The sequence below is a fragment of the Amblyomma mixtum genome, chromosome 6 (genome assembly GCF_055824585.1).
Source record: "Amblyomma mixtum isolate Tamu chromosome 6, ASM5582458v1, whole genome shotgun sequence".
NCBI classification, from domain to species: Eukaryota; Metazoa; Arthropoda; class Arachnida; order Ixodida; family Ixodidae; genus Amblyomma; species Amblyomma mixtum.
Window position 1 is genome coordinate 76,914,010 of NC_143017.1, and position 18,791 is coordinate 76,932,800.

Here is an 18,791-nt window from a genome sequence, read left to right on the forward strand (position 1 = left end):
TACGACTTCTCAGAGTGCAGTAGAACAGAGTGGAGCAGAGTTAAGTGGAACAGGGTGGAGTGGATAGGGTGCAATGCATTGTAGTCGAGGGGTGGAATAGGGTAGGGGAAAGCTTCAAAATTCCGCAAGTGCGCTTTCCCGCATAACAATGTTGCCCCTAACAAGATGGCCGACTTCGCTATAAAGGAACTACATGGGCTTCAGGACAGGCGCTAAAGGTGTGGATAGATAGAATGTAAGAAACGTATTTTGGAAGAATCAAACAAAAAACCAGTCTTTCTTGCTTTGTTTCAGCTGGAAACGCATGGTCCGCCATCTTGTTGGGGGCAACATTGTTATGCGGGAAAGCGCACTTGCGGAATTTTGAATATCCCCTATTGTTCACCCCAGACAAAAAAAAAGTCTGGTGTGATTCTTGGTGTGGGAAGATGATTTTTTATAAGTACTTTTTTACTTCCAAAAAAAGAAGGAAATGCAGAAACACTTTCGTTTCAGTTTTCCGAGGATAGACAATAGTGACTTTTATTTCTGGTGACTTTCTTTTTCTCTCGCTTTGTACATGCACATTTTTTTTTTCTTCTTTTGCCCCTACAGACATCGCTTTAAGTAAAATCTTCAACAATAAATTAAAAAACGCCAGGGCAGCGTAGTGCCCACTTGAAAACATGCTGTTGCCTATACACGGACCGACGACCACTAAAGACATCGGCAAAAACTGCGCTGCGCAGGAGCGGTGTCCCACAGCACTGTCTCAACCATCACAAAATGCACACAGCTCAGTCCAGTGATATGCTGGGAGATGGCAGCCAAGTGTCGGGCTGAGCCAGGCGCTAACAATGTCCACTGCTGTGCACGCCAAATTTCAACATATACAAAAAAAAGGAGCTGCGCTCGCGACCACGCGTGCACATCTACACAGAAACGCGCATATCTTTTTTTTTTACACTTAGCCTACGCACACGCACACACACACGCACACACATGCACACTTGCACATCTTGTGAACACACACCGGACTGTGTCTCGGCACGAGACAACGTCCTTAATTTTGTAATTATTGCATGGCATTTTCGTATTTGGCACACACCACCACATCCTCTTGCATACTTTGGTGGACTTGTCACGTGAAATGATGTGCATCTTGCAGCAACGGAAGGAGGAACTTGGTTGCAAGTCGCATCAAAGGTGACGCAGGAGTTCTTGCTCCTGGCGTCTCTTTTTTTTTTTTTGTCTTTGCATCCGTGCGTGGCAGGATCTTGCTCAGTGATTCTGATGCAGGGCCACATTTGCAGTCTTAAGGGCATAGGAGAGAGATCTCTCATGGCGAAAAACGGACAACCTCTTCATGTTGATCCATGGTACAAGTGTCCACTGGAATGCAAGAAACAAAGTATGGCAGCTTTAATGTAAAATTGGCACAAGTTTGCCTCACAAACAGGACAGTTTCAGCTTATCCCCACATGTCTACCTGTTTTGAAGGCTAGTATCTTGCTTTTACGGACAGGACAAGTCTTTCTATCACAAAGTGCACATCACGCTCCTTGTCACCTTATAGCCAACGTCATTCCTGTCTGTGTTTGTCTTCAGCACTTGTTTGTATTTATTTAATTTTACTCGGGCTTGTGACTCATTTTATACCTGCCACTGTGGCTTAGTGGTTAGGGCACTTGATTTACTGAACCGAAGGACCCAGGCTCAATGTTGACCACGGTGGCCGCGTTTTGATGAAGACGAGACGCAAAAGGCGCCCATGTGCTGGGAATGTCAGCACACATTAAAGGACCACATGTGGTCAAAATTAATCCATAGCCCTTCACTATGACATCCCTTGTAACCCATATGCCACTTTGGGATGTTAAGCCCCACAATTTGCAATTTTTCATTCCACTCACTTTTATTCAGGGTAGATAAACACTGATACATCACCTGTTAGATACGGCATTTTTGCATTTTTGCAATTTTCATTTTTTTTTTTCAATGATCCTCTTAGGTTCAGCTTTCTCGTTGAGTGCTGAGGCCATATACAGGTGCAAGCATGTTTTCAAACGTAATTAATGCGAACTGCTGTTTAAAAAATACAGCAATTAACACAGACAATCAAGCTCAAGCATCAGGACAGAGAAGTGTTTGTTCCCCGTATCATTTAGGCACTGTTTCCATTAATTATGCAATACCAGCTAGCCCCATTCAGAGCTTTGCTTTCATATGCAAAAGGTTACAGAAGTTTTGCTACGTGAAACAGCATCTCCTGTGTCATTGCTAGGCTAGAAAAAAAAGCCTGGCCCTATGTACCCACCTCAAGTCATGCCTGAATCCACCACTGGGCTTTTCCTTGTCGCAGAAGCTTAATGGCATGCTGTTTGCGTGGTGATTTATTTCATCTTCCCGACCAGCCGCCCTCCAGTGATTTCCTCCTCTGCTTGGGGGCGCCACTAGGCTGGGTGGGTCGTGGTAAATCGGGAAGCTGGGCGGCTTGTATGGTGCCCCTGTAAGGGAATGGATTGCACACTCAGTGCTGGTGTGTGCATGTCACCGTACTATTGGCAGTATTGAGATAACACAATACTGCCGCTATTATTATCAGCTATTCCTGCCTCTGTTCTAAATATAGCTAGAGATAAGAAATAATTAGTCTTTGTAACTGAGTATAAAGAGCTACCATTTGCAATTGGTGATTATGATATCAGTTTGACATATTCACCCCTCCGCGGTGGCTCAGTGGTTACGGCGCTCGGCTGCTGACCCGAAAGACGCAGGTTCGATCCCGACTGCGGCAGCTGAATTTCGATGAAGGCGAAATTCTAGAGGCCCGTGTGCTGTGCGATGTCAGTGCATGTTAAGGAACCCCAGGTGGTCAAAATTTCCGGTGCCCTCCACTACGGCGTCTCTCATAGCTTCAGTTGCTTTGGGACGTTAAACCCCAATAAATCAACCAACGAACCAACCAACCAGTTTGACATATTCAGGGTACATCTCTCAGGAACAAGCACTCATGAATGAACTGGCTAAATGCAGGAAATATTAAAGTGTTTTGTGCCTTTGTAAAACATGCAAAGACACGTAGACACATGCGTGTATGCACTTGTTGGCATATTGAAGAAATCAATGGGAAAGAACCATGATAGTTGCATGGCATGCACAGCCTGTGAATTGCGCATTGGTGTCGAGACCATTTGAGAAACCCCCTGCTTAGCCAGCCTAACTCCTTCTCGCATATCCTAATCTAGCTGGTTTGCAAACTACATGGCGTGCACCTTGCGTATGCAGCCTAGTTCTTTATTGCCTGCCCTTTTTTAGACTGCACTGTGCATAGCAGAATGCACAGTGGTTCCTGAGAAACTGTTGATAAAAAATGTGTCTCTAGCAAAATATTATCTAGCCTCTGCACATTTCATGCAGAAATCCAAAATCTTACTTGCCTCTCCCTCCTCCACAAGCACGTACAGCTTTTCAGCTAACAAATGTTGGCTACTTCAAGACTTTTACCAAGAGTCAAGTGCGCTTATAACCGGTGCTGTTTTATACAAAGGCTGTGTGACATTCAAGGCTTTCATGCCGCCTCATGAAGAACAAATGTATGCAGTCTTGTGTCCTAAGACTACTAGGTCTCTGCCCCCAGCCCCTTCTGCACTACGGAAGAACAGCAGAGGAAGAAGAGAAAAAGAAAGAGGGAAAATGAAGGGATGCCTCAGTGAAGAGAGAAATGAAAGGATCAGAGAGAGGGTAGATTGAGACCCAATAGAGAAGAGGGTCTCTCCCACACCACTCTTGTAACGCTGGTAGAGGAAGAAGAAGGAAGGGGAGAAGAATTGTGAGACCCGATGACTCTCTCCAAATGTTTCATCTAAGCCGTGTCTAGTTTAACCAGTTTTTTTTTCCTCTCTTTATTCTCTCCAAGTATGTAATACTTCTACAGTTTTACTTAATTGCTTGCTTGAGTGTTGGAATGCTTTTAACGGCAGCAGTAATGTAGTCATTGTTACTGACTGAGCACGCCAGATATGACTGTCTACATCAGGCCTCTCAAGCAAGTAGGCTGCGTCGGAGCCCTTGGTGATGAGCTGTTACTTATCTGCTCCAGGCAATCTGGAAACTGCAGTTATCGGCATTCTGTCATAGAAGCAAAACCAACAAATTGACATCCTCGATTTATTTCGGTATTATTTCTCGTGAAATTATTCACATTATTTTGGGAAGTTGACTCTCTGGAACACTTGTACATAATGAACATGTCCTGGTAACAATCAAGTCATAATTAGTAGGCTCAGCTGTATGTGCATCTCTGCCCTACAGCATCACAGTACCCTCATGCTACTCTGGTCCTGGCGAAAGTATGCTGTGTAGATGTAACTGTGCAAAGTAGTTTGCATTTTGTTACTTTCAAAATATCTGCATGCTGCTTACCATCATTGCTTTGCATAGAAGAATTATGTTCAGTGGGCACAAGTCGTTGTTCCCCTAATGTTTTCTGACCGGGTAGGCTCTGGGACAACAGTTGATTCTGAGGGTACATTTCTGCAAGTGAACAGTACCAGTGTGCACTTCTGACATTGCATAAAACTCTACACGTTATTGTACTGCAGCAGCATTGTTTAGCTTAGCTTTGGGAAGTTATCACATTTTCTAGTTGCGCATTCTTACCAGTATTCTTGATCTGATGACTTAGTGTTTTGCTCCCATGCTTCTGTGGGTTTGAGACCTTGTCATTTTGTTGATCAAGCAGCCATTCGGGAACACTTGTTTTGCCACCTGTAAGAAAACAAAAGACAGCCTTTAATACTGCTATACAGTACGCAAGGAATGCTTGGGTTACTGTGGTAACGATAACGAGGTCTTTAATTCACCCTTGGTTGCAGAAAATGCATTTTTATTAGATCTTAACACGTCCAAGCACTGACTTCTGAGTGACTAATGGTTAAGAGGCAACTCCATGACTTTTTCTAACATTCTTAGTTAATGATCGCATCACATTTCTTGAAGTCCCCTGTCACCAGCACAAGAAAACCGTTTTTTAAAATACCAAATAGAACTGTTTCAAAATGGAAAAATCAGATGGCCGCCACAGTGGCTCAGTGGTTATGGCACTTGGCTGCTGACCTGAAAGACAAGGGTTCGATCCTGGCTGCGGCAGTCGAATTTCAGTGGAAGCGAAATTCTGGAGGCCCGTGTACAGTGCAATGTCAGCACACATTAAAGAACCTCAGATGGTCGAAATTTACGGAGCCCTTCACTACAGCGTCCCTCATAGCCTGAGTTGCTTTGGGATGACTAACCCCCATAAACCAAACCTAAAAAGAATAAACCGAAACTGAAACTGGGTTCGTGATGAAGGATTACGCTCCAGTTGATGCAGCAGTGATGTTGCAGGTTATGGGAAAAACACTCGTAAGTGGGTTGAATGGCTGAAAATGGTGACTAGAAACAACAACTCAGTTCATAAAATGCATAAAATGACCTGATACAAGCCCCAAATTTGCTCTCTATGCATGGAGCGGGCAATAAAGTGCGGTTAGTATTTGTGATGTTGCAAACGCTGTGTTATTCGCAGGAGTCGCCTGAACTGAGGCCACAGAAACAGCAAATTTTAAACTCAACTTGCACAGGAATCAATTTTCGCATGACTCCAAAACTTGGCGGACATGATCAGAATGGGAAAGAAAACCTACAGTAAAAGTTTCATTAGGATATATGAATCTTGAAAAAACCCCGAAGTAGCCTTTTAAGCTAACGTCTTCTGCTATGATGCCACTCCCAATACATGGCTTGCATTTTTGTCACAGTGGCCGAAATCTTTGAGACCAGGTGCGCAGTGAAAAGTTTTTTGTTTTTTTTCTAATGTGCTTATCATCACCTGCTCCGGCCAGCATCCTAGTCCCCTTGACGTCATGCCCAGCCCACTTGTGCATAGCAGCTCTACATATCCAATTAACCAGTTTCAAGTCAAAATGGTAAGTGGAAGCATTGCTCAATTTTTGAGGATTGAAATTCCAGCTTAATCAAAGCAAACTTGCTACATAACTTACAATTAGCTTCCAGGCTCACAAGCACTGTGCACAGATAGGTCCCAAGTTTTAAAGAGTGTAACTAGCAGCATTTAGAGTGCAATAAGTTGAAACACTTAAAAGAGTTGAGCTACTAAGAAGCACAGAAACATCAGATGTAGTGGGGTATACCAACGACATTTGATGCAGTGAGGTCTAGTTTGTTCGTGCAGGTTTTTTTTTTTCTTTTTATATTGGGCGCGAGGACATACCGTGGCGCCACCTCTCGGCTGCTCGCGCCTGACGCACTAAGTGGGATAACGCGCGTTGAACTGCTACTGTGTGACGCTTTCCCGGGTAGTTTGGCTGTGCGCTAATAGTTTATTTATTCATTTAATAAATGCACTTGGGTCTGGACCTGTTTAGGCTCAATTTGAGGCATCAGGCCCACTCACTCGGCAACAACAAAACACGTTACCGTGTGAGCGAGCTGCTGAAGTGGCAGCGATCGTGCAACGACCACCGTTGTTGATGCTATGGAGCGAACTGAAGGTGCCACACCAGTCAGAGGTAAGCGGTCACTGAATATCGGTAATAAGATTTCTCTGTGACAGGTGCCGAGCGCTTTCAGGCAGCGCCGGCGGAAGCGGCGTCGTTCGACAGCTCCCTAGAACTTTGTACAGCAGTCGGGTTGGGCAGTTGGAGACGACGCGGATAAATATTTAAATGTCAGTGTTCTGCATTTCACGCCGCGCATTCTTGCGCACTGACCGCGACGGTATTGCCATTCGAGTCTCGGGCGAATGTTTGTTTATCCCGCGCAGGGTAATTTTGCTGACTCTTTCCTCATGAGGTCACAGTCTGTAATGTTCTAGTTTGTGTTTATTGGCTTGCTCGGCCATTCGAAATTATCACTCCAGTTGAGGCGCGTGCGTGTTATTTTTTGTCACGCTGCAAAATCTTTTATTTCGTTTCAGTGAAACTTCCATTGTCAAGCATCAATGACTTCATTGAGAAGAAATTTGAGACCTCCCGGCTTTTGATAGAAGGGGAGGCTGTCTATGACGCAAAGCACGTAGTGGTGTGCAGCGTGAAGCTTTGCAAAGACGATGAAGTCACATTTGTTGGGCTTATCCTTCAGACCTCCGCTGTCAACAAAGACCCTCACGAGCTGGAGATAGAAATAAAAGGAAGGACAGTGACTGCTGCATCTTGCACTTGCAAAGCAGGGTATGATACTAACATTGGTTTCATGATTGGAATATAACTGTTGTAGTTTATCTTTTGCAAATACGCGCCGCAACTTTGGCCGCTACTCACCGAACAGTTAGCGCCAACTCCATAGACGAAATCTTGTTCGCTGAAATGCTTGCTGCACACACGAGAATGGACACTCGCACCTTTTCCCATTCGCAGCTTGACTAACCAAGCTTCTCGCAGCTTTCTGTCCTTCGGGTAGAAGTGGAAGCTTACGCCTGGTTCCGCCGCGTAAGTCCGGCATTGAGGCACAGAGCAGTAAGCGACCATGGCAAAAGCTTAAATAAACTGTAGCAGTACAAGCGACGACACACGATTAAAGTGCGCAATGCTGGCACTCACTAAAAACGAAAAATGCAGATGACAACACGACTTTTAGCATTTAAAACGCACAAAATTCAGGCGAGCGTCCGCTTCAGCAACAGCAAGAGGAGACCCGTGATCCCACTTGCTACGCAAAAGCGACGCTAGCGCCATTCCCTCCAGTGGTGGCGCTCGCGCCCAATACTTTCTAGATGCTCAAAAGCATTCTCGTGAACTGCATAAGTAACTCACTCTGCTCTGCTGTCGGAGGCGCTGTAGAGATGACTGTGCCATTGACTTGGAAGCCAGCATTCTGGGCTGCCAGGGCTACTGCACTTGCAAAGTCCACCTCATTGTATACAGAATCGTCATAGGAACTTGCCCCACTGGAACGGCCACTCGTGCAAGAACTGTTGCTTTGCTCCGTCGTGCTGGCCCAAGAGGGTGCTGCATAGATATAATCAGTTTAAGTCACTTCTATAGGGCAGTTCTAATGCTGCACTTAAAGGTGCACTGAAGAGGAATCTGAACTCGTCTTTTTGCCGCAGGAACTCGATCTACACGTTCCGAGCTTTCTCAGAAACCTTGGCTTATTGCCCCTGTGTGGCCGATTTCCCTAATTAAATCGAATTAACGTCTGGCTCCCGCCTTTTTTTTTAATTCTCCCTCGTACGGTGGGCGGAGTCGACCAACGCGTGGAGTGCCTTGCAGCCAGCTCCGTGGAGGCTTTGTTTTCGCTTTATTTTATTTTTTAGCTTTCCGTGAATAAACAGTTTCATTCGCAGATAATATAGCCGCGAAATAAGCCCGCAGAAATAAAAATATGCGCGCACTATTTGCTTCTACGGACTACTACGTATTACTCCGGCGTTGGCAGAGCGGCAAGCCGCCGCGGGACTGGCTGAAAGGCACTCCACGCGTTGGTCGGCTCCGCCTACCGTACGAGGGAGAATTAAAAAAAAAAGGCGGGAGCCGGACGTTAATTCGATTTAATTAGGAAAATCAGCCACACAGGGCAACAAATCGAAGTCTCTAAGAATGCTCGGAACGTACAGATTGAGTTCCCGCGGCAAAAAGACGAGTTCAGATTCCTCTTCAGTGCACCTTTAAGGACAGCAATGCTTGGTAACAGTAGCTATGCCAAAAAGGTAAAACCATCTAGATGTCTGCTAGCGACATTTTCTTTTTGTGCAGGCAAGGTGTGCTGTTATTCTCATCCCCTGCACTAAAGGCATGTGGATTGCTTTTACTTATTTTATATCTTTTATATGTGATTCTTCCAGCTTATAAGGCACTGAAAATTGAACACTGATAACACATTGAATGTAGTGGCTTGTTTTTAAGAGCAATGTGGGACTTCCTCAGTATACTTTGGAAAAGCAGATCCGCTTAATGCATACAACAGGTTTTCATGCAAAATTAACTTGTTGGTGTAGTTGGCAATTTGTTGCCTTGAGAATGATAGTGCATACAGGCATGGGATGGAGGATGCAGACCCAGCGCTGTTGTCATGTGCTTTGTTTGTCCATCTTGCTCCTTCTCTACATTTCAACATCGAATTGATATTGCACGTTGGTAACTGTCTTGGTTATTGTTTTGCAGCATTTTTACATCGACCAGCAAGATTGATGAAACCTCATTTTAACTGACGGATACACAGTTATTGTCGACATGCAGTCTGACTGAGCAGACTGGCATGTAATGAATCATTTTGGCATTAAAAATTTTGATCCGAACCACTGATGGACTGTGTGCAGTGAAAAGTATAAGACAAAATGACCACAGCTGTCCTGCATGCTAATTAATGCTTACTGGCTTTCTTTCTGAAAGTTTTTATGCAGTTATGGGATAGCTGACCTACGACCTAAATTCTCTCTGAGCTAACCTGTTCTGCTTCTGTGCTGGTGCAATCAACTTTAGGTAATTCTACACTGGTTAATTCGTCCTTTACTTGCACATAAAGATGGTACTGATTAGGCTTCACAGAGAACATCAGTATTGCAAGATTATAAAGGCCCCCATAACAAGATTTAGCAGTTTTATTTTACAGCTAAATTGGGGACATCTATTTTAATCTGCTAAATAGTTGCAACCCACTCGTCCCATCTCCTTGTGTGACAGCGTCCATAACTGCACGGCTTACATGTACAGTTTACATGCCTCCAGCCCGCTAGACCAGCAGCATGTAATGATGAGCTAACTACATTACTCACCGTGGCTTGGTGCGTAGTCAGTGTCCCCAGCAATGCTTGACTCTAATGATCGTGGCCGTGACACATCCTCCATGTCTGACTCCCCATCTGCCGGATGGTAGATGTGGCCTGGGAAGAACAGCATCAAGATATGCGGTCAAGATATGCAGGCTTCTTTGATGCCCACATTATGCATTTAGCCTTTTGTCAATATGTTTTCTAACCATAGAAGGGAAACTGAAAGAGCACTCTGAATAATGGTGGTTTGTTAATTTATGTATGGAGACAGGACAACACTCTAGAATGTTGGCTGTACAATATCAACGTAACTCTATATTTAATGCCCTGGTCAAAGCCCTGCACAAACGGCAGGAGCTTTACTTGCATGTCTATTGCGCTGTGGGTGACTGATACTAAAGGACACATCAGCTGGATAACACAGTGTGAATGTAAGTATTTCAGGCCATGCATATAGGACTCGTACATGTGGTCTGCCCGCTTCAATTCTCAGCTTCAATTCTCAGCTAGTTTACTTTGGTACTCTGTGAACATTATTTAGGCCACTTCAGCAGATCGAAGGGACTAGTGTCTTTTCTTTTTTTTTTGCAATAAGGGCACAGAGTAAATTTCATAAGAAATATACAGTTCCCTTTCTTTTGGTGAAACATACTTCTGCACTTTGATTTCGCTGATGTTGCTGAAATTCTTGATCACTGCACGGACAACAGTGCTTACCTTGGAGGGTGGCCAACCTTGGGCCCGATGGTCCCATGGGTGGGTTCAAAGAGTGCGGCTCACTGATGAGTGATGGCAGTGATGACTGCACTCCGCGATCCATGAAAGGATTGCTGAAGAGCTGCTGCTGCTGCTGCTGCAATTGCTGCTGCTGTGACTGCTGTGGCTGCAGCGGCCTAAGGAGAGATCTGGGCCCCCTTGGCAGAAATGGAGGGCCCTGGTAGGGGTCTGCATAGGCGCTACCAAGGCTGTTGCTGGACTGGTTTAGGGTGCCCTTGGGCGAGGGCACTGGGAACCGAGGTGGACCATGTGGCCCCCTCAGGTTATTGTGGGCTGACTGTGCTCCATTTGGCTGCAGCTGGGAAGGAAGAGTATTTGGTTGCTGCATAGCTCTGACTGTCCATTTCCTTAAAAGAGGCATCAAAATATAAAGCTTTCATTGATCGTGTCGAATGTAACAATTCCATGCAAAGCAGTTCATGTCATGTCATAACAGGTCGAACAGCATGTGTGCGAAGATTGTAGTAACTATGGTGAATTCATTAAACGGTTGGAGAAACTAGTCAACAAACTGCTATTCATTGTAATGCTAGGTTCGAGCGATTGAGTGTAGGAACGTCATTCAAAAGGAAGCAGTGTTTAAGTTAATTATTGCTTGGTGACAAATTTTATAGAATGATTTATAATCTGTGTTCGAATACACATCATTACAAACCAGGAAATGCAGAAAAATTTTGATGTCCTTTTGAAAAAGTTGGCCAGCACGTCTCTTGCTACAATAACTGAAGACAAGTGAAAGTAGTTTTGCAGTTTTATTAAAGGAAGAGCGAAACAAATGAGCAGTCCATGTAAATGATTGTAGTGGTTGTGTACTTGATGTAAGGCAATGGAAGTTGTGTGCATAAGTGAAGAGCAAATGATAGTGTAAAATTACTATTGAACTCATCTACTAGAGACAGAAAATTTATGTTAATATCGGGATATTTGGATTCGCGGTGAAGCACTTGCCTAGTAGGATGCAAAAGTAATTACAACTAAATTAAGATTTTAAGTTCTAACTCTGCATTTGGTACGTGGTAGCCTTAGTTGCTGAAATGGTGATAAACCCAACAGATCAAGGTAACTTGCAACGAAGTGGAAGGATCCCAGTCAGTGTGATGAGCAGAAGAGGTGATCAACTTTTCAAAACAAGCACCTTGTGCAACGGGCTTACACAAGAAAAGAAAAGCAGGAAATGGGAATTGAAGAAAACGATGAAGAGCTTTTCTAAAGATACATTAATGTGCCTCTGAACTGTTGAGTCAATGACAGAACTCGTACGGCCTATGTCACTCACCTTCTGCTTGAGTTGTCTGTTGTGAGGGGACGGCCCCCTGAGGGAGGCAGGTGTGTTTGGTGGGGACCCAGCATCGCTGGGTGGTTGCTCAGGAGGTGGAGGAATGATTTCGGACCAGTTCATGAGAGGTCCCTTGGAGACAGCGCCTCCTCGTGGAAACTTTTGGCGACTCTTTTTGATAGGCATGCCATACTCATCTGCAAAGGAAGCAGACAAAGTCACGATTGCGGTGTTGTCAGCATTCATATTGTCACTGTGTGTTGGGCAGGAGAGCCCTGTATGTTCACTTCCTGGACCGTTTGACTAGGGCTAGTAGAGCACTCACTGTTGCCTTCTTGTGAATTTTCAACAGCTGCTTAAAAGCAGGCAGAAAATGATTCTCTTCATAGCTTGCTTGTAAAGGAAAACTGTTTTGTAATATCGGAGTAATTGACGTCCACCCAAGCGCAACCATACGGCTACAAAGGAAAGCTATACAGCTTTCTCAGAAACTTCGCAGTTAAAGAAAAATTCTTCCTGGTCCAGGGTTTGAACCCGGGACCACCGCTTCGCCGGAGCAGTCGCTCTACCAATTGAGCTAACCGGGACGGCAAGCTTATGGTAGGGCGAGAGCGAATTGATCAATAACTCGAAGTGGGAACAGTGTTGACCAAATGTTCAGGGGAACCCACAGTGTTCCCACTTCGAGTTATTGATCAATTCACTCTCGCCCTACCATAAGCTTGCCATCCCGGTCAGCTCAATTGGCAGAGCAACTGCTCCAGTGAAGCTGTGGTCCCGGGTTCGAACCACGGACCAGGACGAATTTTTCTTTAACTGCGAAGTTTCTGAGAAAGCTGTATAGCTTTCCTTTGTAGCCGTATGGCTGCGCTTGGGTGGACGTCAATGAGTAATTACTCTGTTCTTACAAATCTACTCCACCTTGGGGGATTCCCCTAAACATTTGGTCAACACTGTTCCCACTTGGAGTTATTGATCAATTCACTCTCGCCCTACCATAAGCTTGCCGTCCCGGTTAGCTCAGTTGGTAGAGCGACTGCTCCGGTGAAGCGGTGGTCCCGGGTTTGAACCCCGGACCAGGACGAATTTTTCTTTAACTGCGAAGTTTCTGAGAAAGCTGTATAGCTTTCCTTTGTAGCTGTATGGCTGCGCTTGGATGGACGTCAATGAGTAATTACTCCATTCTTACAAATCTACTCCACCTTGGGGGATTCCCCTAAACATTTGGTGAAAACCATTTTGCTGCTGTATTTTGCTTTTTGTCACACTTAAACTTTTTAGGTAACATCTGCATTGAAGAAACCAATTTTCAAGCTAGACAAGGCAAAGGAGGTAATAATATAATTGCTAAGAGGCTGTCACATGGTGATTTTCAGCACTATTTTCAACAACAGAAAATTGAAGTGCAGTGGTGTACATAAGTGGGTGCAAAGTACATTAATGGAAATAATGTTTAAGCTTAAAACCGGACAGTTTTTATCCTATCTGCCTTGTAGTCTATAGATGCACCCTGTGTTTTGTGATGACTGCTTAACATTCTGTGTGAACAATACCATGACCTTCAGATATCATTTAAATACAAAGATTTTATCAGAGCCAATGCATACATAAATAATTTACCTGTTGTGTAGCTGCCCGAGTCGCTGGCTGGACTAGCAAGTTTGTCTGATTCCAATAGTCGATCTGTGATTCCATCTGCAACAAGATTGTGGCGGCACATTAGCAAAGCTTGAACGTGCATCTGTTGACTGCATTTCAGTGAATTGGACATTTTTCATGGAGCTACTTCAGTGAATCTTTAATTAATAGCACCAGCATAGTGCCTGAACAGGCAAATGCAATGCGCACGCTAATAACCAGCAGAAGTGCATTGGACCCAACAACATGCACCTTAGACAGCGCATAGTATGTACCTGCACTTCTTTCTGCTTCCCATCTTTCATCCCTCCCTCCCTAAAATCCCTTCCCTAACCACTTTGTTCAGATGTCTATTCGCAGTGGAGCAGTTATCATGCCTTTCATTTCTTCATAACCTCCTTCTCCTCCTCCTGATAGAATTGCTAATCAATATGAATCATCCACATACCTTCACTTGTGCGCCTCAGTTCAAGATCGAAAGCCTTATCAGATTTCCGGCTCCCTTCTTCCGCTGAACTTCCACTACGACCATCTTTGGCCTGTAGGAAGAAAAAGAAATGCATCTTCATTTGGAAAAGCCTGCTAAAAAGTCCAGAGATGCAGTGATATCCATTCCTCATATCTGCATCCACAAAGCAAGGCAATTTGTACAATGGATAAAAAAAAATTTGCCTTTAGCACTGTCAAGACAAAAGTCATGTTGGCTAAAGGTCATGCCTGTAGACAGTATAACTCTTTCGCAAGAAGCAGTGCAGTGGTAGTGTCAGATAAACATATTTAATTTGATTACGTGAAAAGTTGCTTTCATTACCACATCAAGGAACAAGCATAATTTGTAGAGCTTCCAAAAGGGCTTTCGGTACCTGTGACATTTTTAACCTGAGGAAGATTCTTTTATATGTAACTTTTTTTGCACTATTTGGTCATTAATGGTCACAGTCACCTTTTCGCTACAATGCACATAGCAGAAGTTTTTCAGAAAACAAATCATATAGTATGAAAATTCTGCACTTACTGAACCATTAAAGCTCTTTTGGAGCGAAGGGTTTATGAGTGTAGTAGTAGCATAGGGCTCTGGGATAGAAGGGAGGTCCTTCTTGTAAAAAGTTGTCATATTGTGGGTGTCCACTTCTGCATAGTCAGGGGCATTAATGCCGCAGTTGAGAGGTGCATAGACACTGAAAGTACAGAAACAACAACAACAAAAATGATGATGGTGCATATAGTCACATTCGTTTGGTTTTAATCAGCAATGTCACCAATGAAGCAAAGTTTTGTTTGACATTTCACCTCTAAAGTAAGCGATGTGCTCTTTGTAAACACTGGTAAACAAAGAGTGTTTAACCTTGCACCGAGGTAGTGTTAGTATGTTTCAGAGTTCAATTGTATGATTGAAACAGTGTTCACAGCCGCTCCTCACCATTAAAAGATACACACACGTGAGAGTGGCACACATGTTTATAGGAAGCATACAACCTTTTTCTATTTGTAAAAAAAAATGGGGTAGCGGCTTTTTGTTATTGGCAGGCAGCAGAGCATCATCAGAAACAGTTTTAATGGGTTCCAGTTAAAAGACAAAAGCATTAATAATGGGCTTTTAAGCAACTCACCTAGAATAGTTAAGGTCATTTGATGCGCAGTTCATTTTGTTAAGAAGCTTGGTTTCACAGAAGGGCTCCTTAGATGGGTCAGAGGGTCTCCAGGCACTATGGTTAATCCACAAGGCTTCATGAGGGCTGAGGCCAGCACGGCCAGTGAGAGAATTGAAGCAGTTGCTGGGGGGGCCGAGGAGGGGGTAGGGGAGATGGGGCAAAATTAGCGCCGAAATAGCTCTGAGCTGGGTTTGCCAAATGCCTCACACGATCATAAGCATGCAGAAGCCATTTCAGGCACCCCACAAAAAAAAAAAAAAAACATTGGAGGGCAAAGATACTCACCTAAGGTCTTCTTGCTTATGAACTGGAACTAGACAAGAAAAAGAAAGAAAAACCAAAGATTGTAACTTCAAGTTTACCAAACGTAGGTGAGCAATGGCGAAACAAACGAATGTAAGTAAATTTATGCTAAAAGTTGGACTCCGGCTAAATGTTGCTAGACATCAAAAGTCTGTATACTTGGAGGTTGCTATGTTCAACAGGTTTTCTCTCTAACAGAAATTTGTGCAAACATCTTGCATGCTCACCTGATGTAATTGCCTTTGCGTGCTCCAGGCGTCTTTTGCGTATTAAAAACAGCACAAAAACTGTAATGACCACAAGCAGCAAGCATCCAAAAAGTGCGATGAACCATGACTGCGTCACAATGTTTTGAAAGGGAGTAGAAAGTGATGTCGAGGGGGCTGGGCTCTCTGAAATAAAGTAAAAAAAAGACAGTGAAAAGTGAGCAACATAGCATCTGTTGTAGTACTAGCTTCATTCAAATATTTGTACTGCCGTACTGGAGGCATTAAACCTCTTGCTGCTTTATTACTTTCTGCTGCTTTGCTCTGTGTCTCATGACAAATGCTTCATATAGCAGCAGTCTTTGAACAAAATCTTTTAGTAATGATATTAGTGCGGCAGATTCCCCGTTGAAGTGCTCCAGAAGTGCTGAAATTCAACTTTCTTTTTTCGCTGTGCTGGTAGTATAGGGCACTCTGCAAGGAACATTGTCCTGCAAGAATTGCTTTGGCTAACATACTGTCAGCAGACTTGTAAGAAACAGTTGCTTTGTTAATGAGGTAGCGTTAGGAGCCTCATTGGGAAGAAAATGTGTTGTCGAAGATAAATTCATTGATTGGCTGGAGGGAAGAGACGCCACCAGACGGGAAGTGAGTCACTTCCAGTAAAGGCATGAACAGCGCATTACCAACACATAATGGAATTGGGTACCCCTGTGAATTTTTCTACATCGTCATGCTCCTCCCAGATGCACTTACCATCTAAATGGTTGCGGGTGTCCCGTGAGGCAACGCACACCTAACCATTGACAGCCCTAGGATACCATCATGACCAAAGCAAAGCATGCTAATTTGTAAGTGCCCCACAATTCATAGAGTAGTTTGAGCTAACAAAGGCAGTCTAGACAACATATAAAACTTGTTGCACGTGTTTACAGGCAATGATTCAAAATTTAGCCTTTTATTGGCGAGGGTCACGAAAAGTGTCCACTAAATAAGCATTCAGAGAATCTCGCAAGCTTTAGAAGAAAAACAAAAGAATAAACCAACCCATTTTGAAGCGGACAGGGCTGCTGGCTGGTCCACCACCTATTGTGGTGAGGGCAACCACCCGTGCCTCATATGTGGCTCCTGTCTTCAGGTTGCGTAACGTCAGGGTATTGGTCGTGGAGTTTGTGCTTTTGTTGAGATGGAGATCAGATGAATTGCCGTCCACATACACCTGCAGGTAAAAGAACGATACAGTTCCATTCTTTAAACAGATGATAGCATTGTATTAAACTTAAGATCATGACGCGCCTTTCTGAAGTCTCGAACCTACCCCACTAAACAGATATGACTACAACAAAACAGTGTAAAAAAAGATTTTACTGCTAAGGACAGCTTCACGCTTGCTTCTGTTTGCTGTGGTAGCAGTATTTTAACCGGAACACAGTGATAATACGTAGCGTGATAAGGTTCTTGTGCATGGTAGAAACATCAGAGCATTCAGATTAGCCCGTTTCTTTGAATGCAGTAGCTCTCCTAGTTAGGGTACCATGGCAGATTCTTTTGTTACTACCTCTGTTATTTAAATTATTACAATTATTACTAACATTATCATTGCATAGCTGAGTGCTCTGGCTCTTCTTGGTGTTGGCTCACAGATTTTGAATCTAGTTAGCAGTGGGGGTCATGATAGTCAGCTAATGGCTTCATTGTGAAAGTAATGCACTAACTTCCTAAAAAATTGCAGGGTTTTAATGTAGTTAAACCGAGTAGACATGCGAAACCATGTGTTTAGCCTGATTGGCTCATAGTTTTGTTTGCTGGGCCATCGGCATGTCTGGCGATGACATTAGACTCGGGTTCAGCTCTGATCGAGGTTAAGCTGATCTGATCAGTTCGCACCGAAGATGGAAGTTGATGAAGACAATGATGTGCAATGCACAGTGTGAGAACATGTTGCAGTTTAGCACAAGGCGTGATCGGCTGTGGCGATAGCATAGTACTCTCGTGCAGTGGCCAGCGAAGCTGATCTGTTCGTGCCACCGCGGGTTCGAATGCCAGCCAGTCGCAGCAATATTTATTTTACTTATTTATTTATTCAAGATCATGGTCAAGGCTTCAGCGATGGATCAGCTTTTGCAGCTTGGTTGTGAAGTAGAGTTTGGCTCTAAAAGACTGATCATACAAAAACGGGAACATTCCAGAAAAAATAGACGGGGAAGCTGAGGTAAGCCCTTACATTGTATCCTCGGAGCCTTCCATTCCGATGTTGAGGAGGTGGGGGAGACCAGAATATGGTTGCAGTAGTAGCATTGAGAACCTGGACCTCCACACTGTCAGGTGGTGCTGTTGGCACTGGAAGGATTGTTCTCTTTGATTAGCTGTGGCATTTGTGGGTGTTTAAAATCTTTGCAAAAATAATTCTCTTCCTTTTTTATTGCTTTGGTAATATCTACACACACTACGCTGACAGATTACGTTTTTATGTATTTTGTTATTACTGAGTGCCGCAATGTTTAAATATTTGCTGGCATCAGCGCACACTTAACAAAAGAAAAGCTAACTTCGCCACACTAAGCATCCTAATGCAGTGAAGTTAGCTTTGCAGGGGAAAGCCTAAGTAAGTGGTTTCTGGTGGGTAGGCAAGTGCATTTGCAGTGTTGCTAAGATTTAACTTCTTGACTGTGCTGCAAATGACAGTCGCATTAATTAGTGTGCGATAGTGAACTGTGATAGCTGATGTCAGCTGATAATAACATGAACTGACAAAAATGCAGGAAGAAGGAAAATGCAAGTACAGCCATCTGGCTTCACTCACATGGATAATAATAGCGGTTATTTTTTGTTGTGTGAAGGAGAACACGCGCGCTTAGAATTATTGATCTTTGTTTTCTTTGTACAGTGCTCAACGAATGAACCATGATAACCCAAACACCGAAATTACGGTACATTGGGTGCAGTTGCTACATGTGGTCTTACTCAAGGGTGGTTTTAAATGAAATATAATAATGAATGTGCTACTCATACATTTTTAGAAGCCTCCAGAAGCGTTTACTCTTTATCACTGTGTAGAACATACTCGAGGCCATGCACTACTCTAATAGCACTTCGTTTGTTGAGCTCTGTATATTATCAAATCTGCATGTGCACTTTCTTCCTGCATCCTTAGCTGTCTGCACTTTTTAGTTATGAAGACAATGGCT

At 43.8% G+C, this 18,791-nt stretch overlaps 1 protein-coding gene and 1 non-coding gene across 4 annotated transcripts in view; both read right to left on the reverse strand.

Moving 5' to 3' along the window:
• Positions 1-488: 488 nt before the first annotated feature.
• LOC149339442 (roundabout homolog 2-like) overlaps positions 489-18,791 on the reverse strand; it is a 168,111-nt gene continuing 149,808 nt past the window's right edge. The window contains exons 12-27 of one of the 3 annotated variants that reach the window (XM_089548237.1): positions 17,828-17,943; positions 16,651-16,822; positions 15,625-15,789; positions 15,380-15,407; positions 15,053-15,217; positions 14,458-14,620; positions 13,891-13,981; positions 13,425-13,499; positions 11,805-12,001; positions 10,469-10,826; positions 9,755-9,862; positions 7,794-7,988; positions 4,642-4,749; positions 4,405-4,515; positions 2,297-2,486; positions 489-1,371 (exon numbers count right to left, since the gene is read on the reverse strand). In XM_089548237.1, coding sequence (XP_089404363.1) covers positions 1,344-1,371; positions 2,297-2,486; positions 4,405-4,515; positions 4,642-4,749; positions 7,794-7,988; positions 9,755-9,862; positions 10,469-10,826; positions 11,805-12,001; positions 13,425-13,499; positions 13,891-13,981; positions 14,458-14,620; positions 15,053-15,217; positions 15,380-15,407; positions 15,625-15,789; positions 16,651-16,822; positions 17,828-17,943 — 2,270 coding nt within the window. In that variant the 3' untranslated portion in view covers positions 489-1,343. The remainder of the gene's footprint in view (positions 1,372-2,296; positions 2,487-4,404; positions 4,516-4,641; positions 4,750-7,793; positions 7,989-9,754; positions 9,863-10,468; positions 10,827-11,804; positions 12,002-13,424; positions 13,500-13,890; positions 13,982-14,457; positions 14,621-15,052; positions 15,218-15,379; positions 15,408-15,624; positions 15,790-16,650; positions 16,823-17,827; positions 17,944-18,791) is intronic. The other 2 variants (XM_089548239.1, XM_089548238.1) reach the window with 2 other exon arrangements.
• TRNAA-GGC (transfer RNA alanine (anticodon GGC)) lies at positions 12,318-12,391 on the reverse strand. Its single transcript has one exon. It is a non-coding gene; the product is annotated as a tRNA-Ala (tRNA).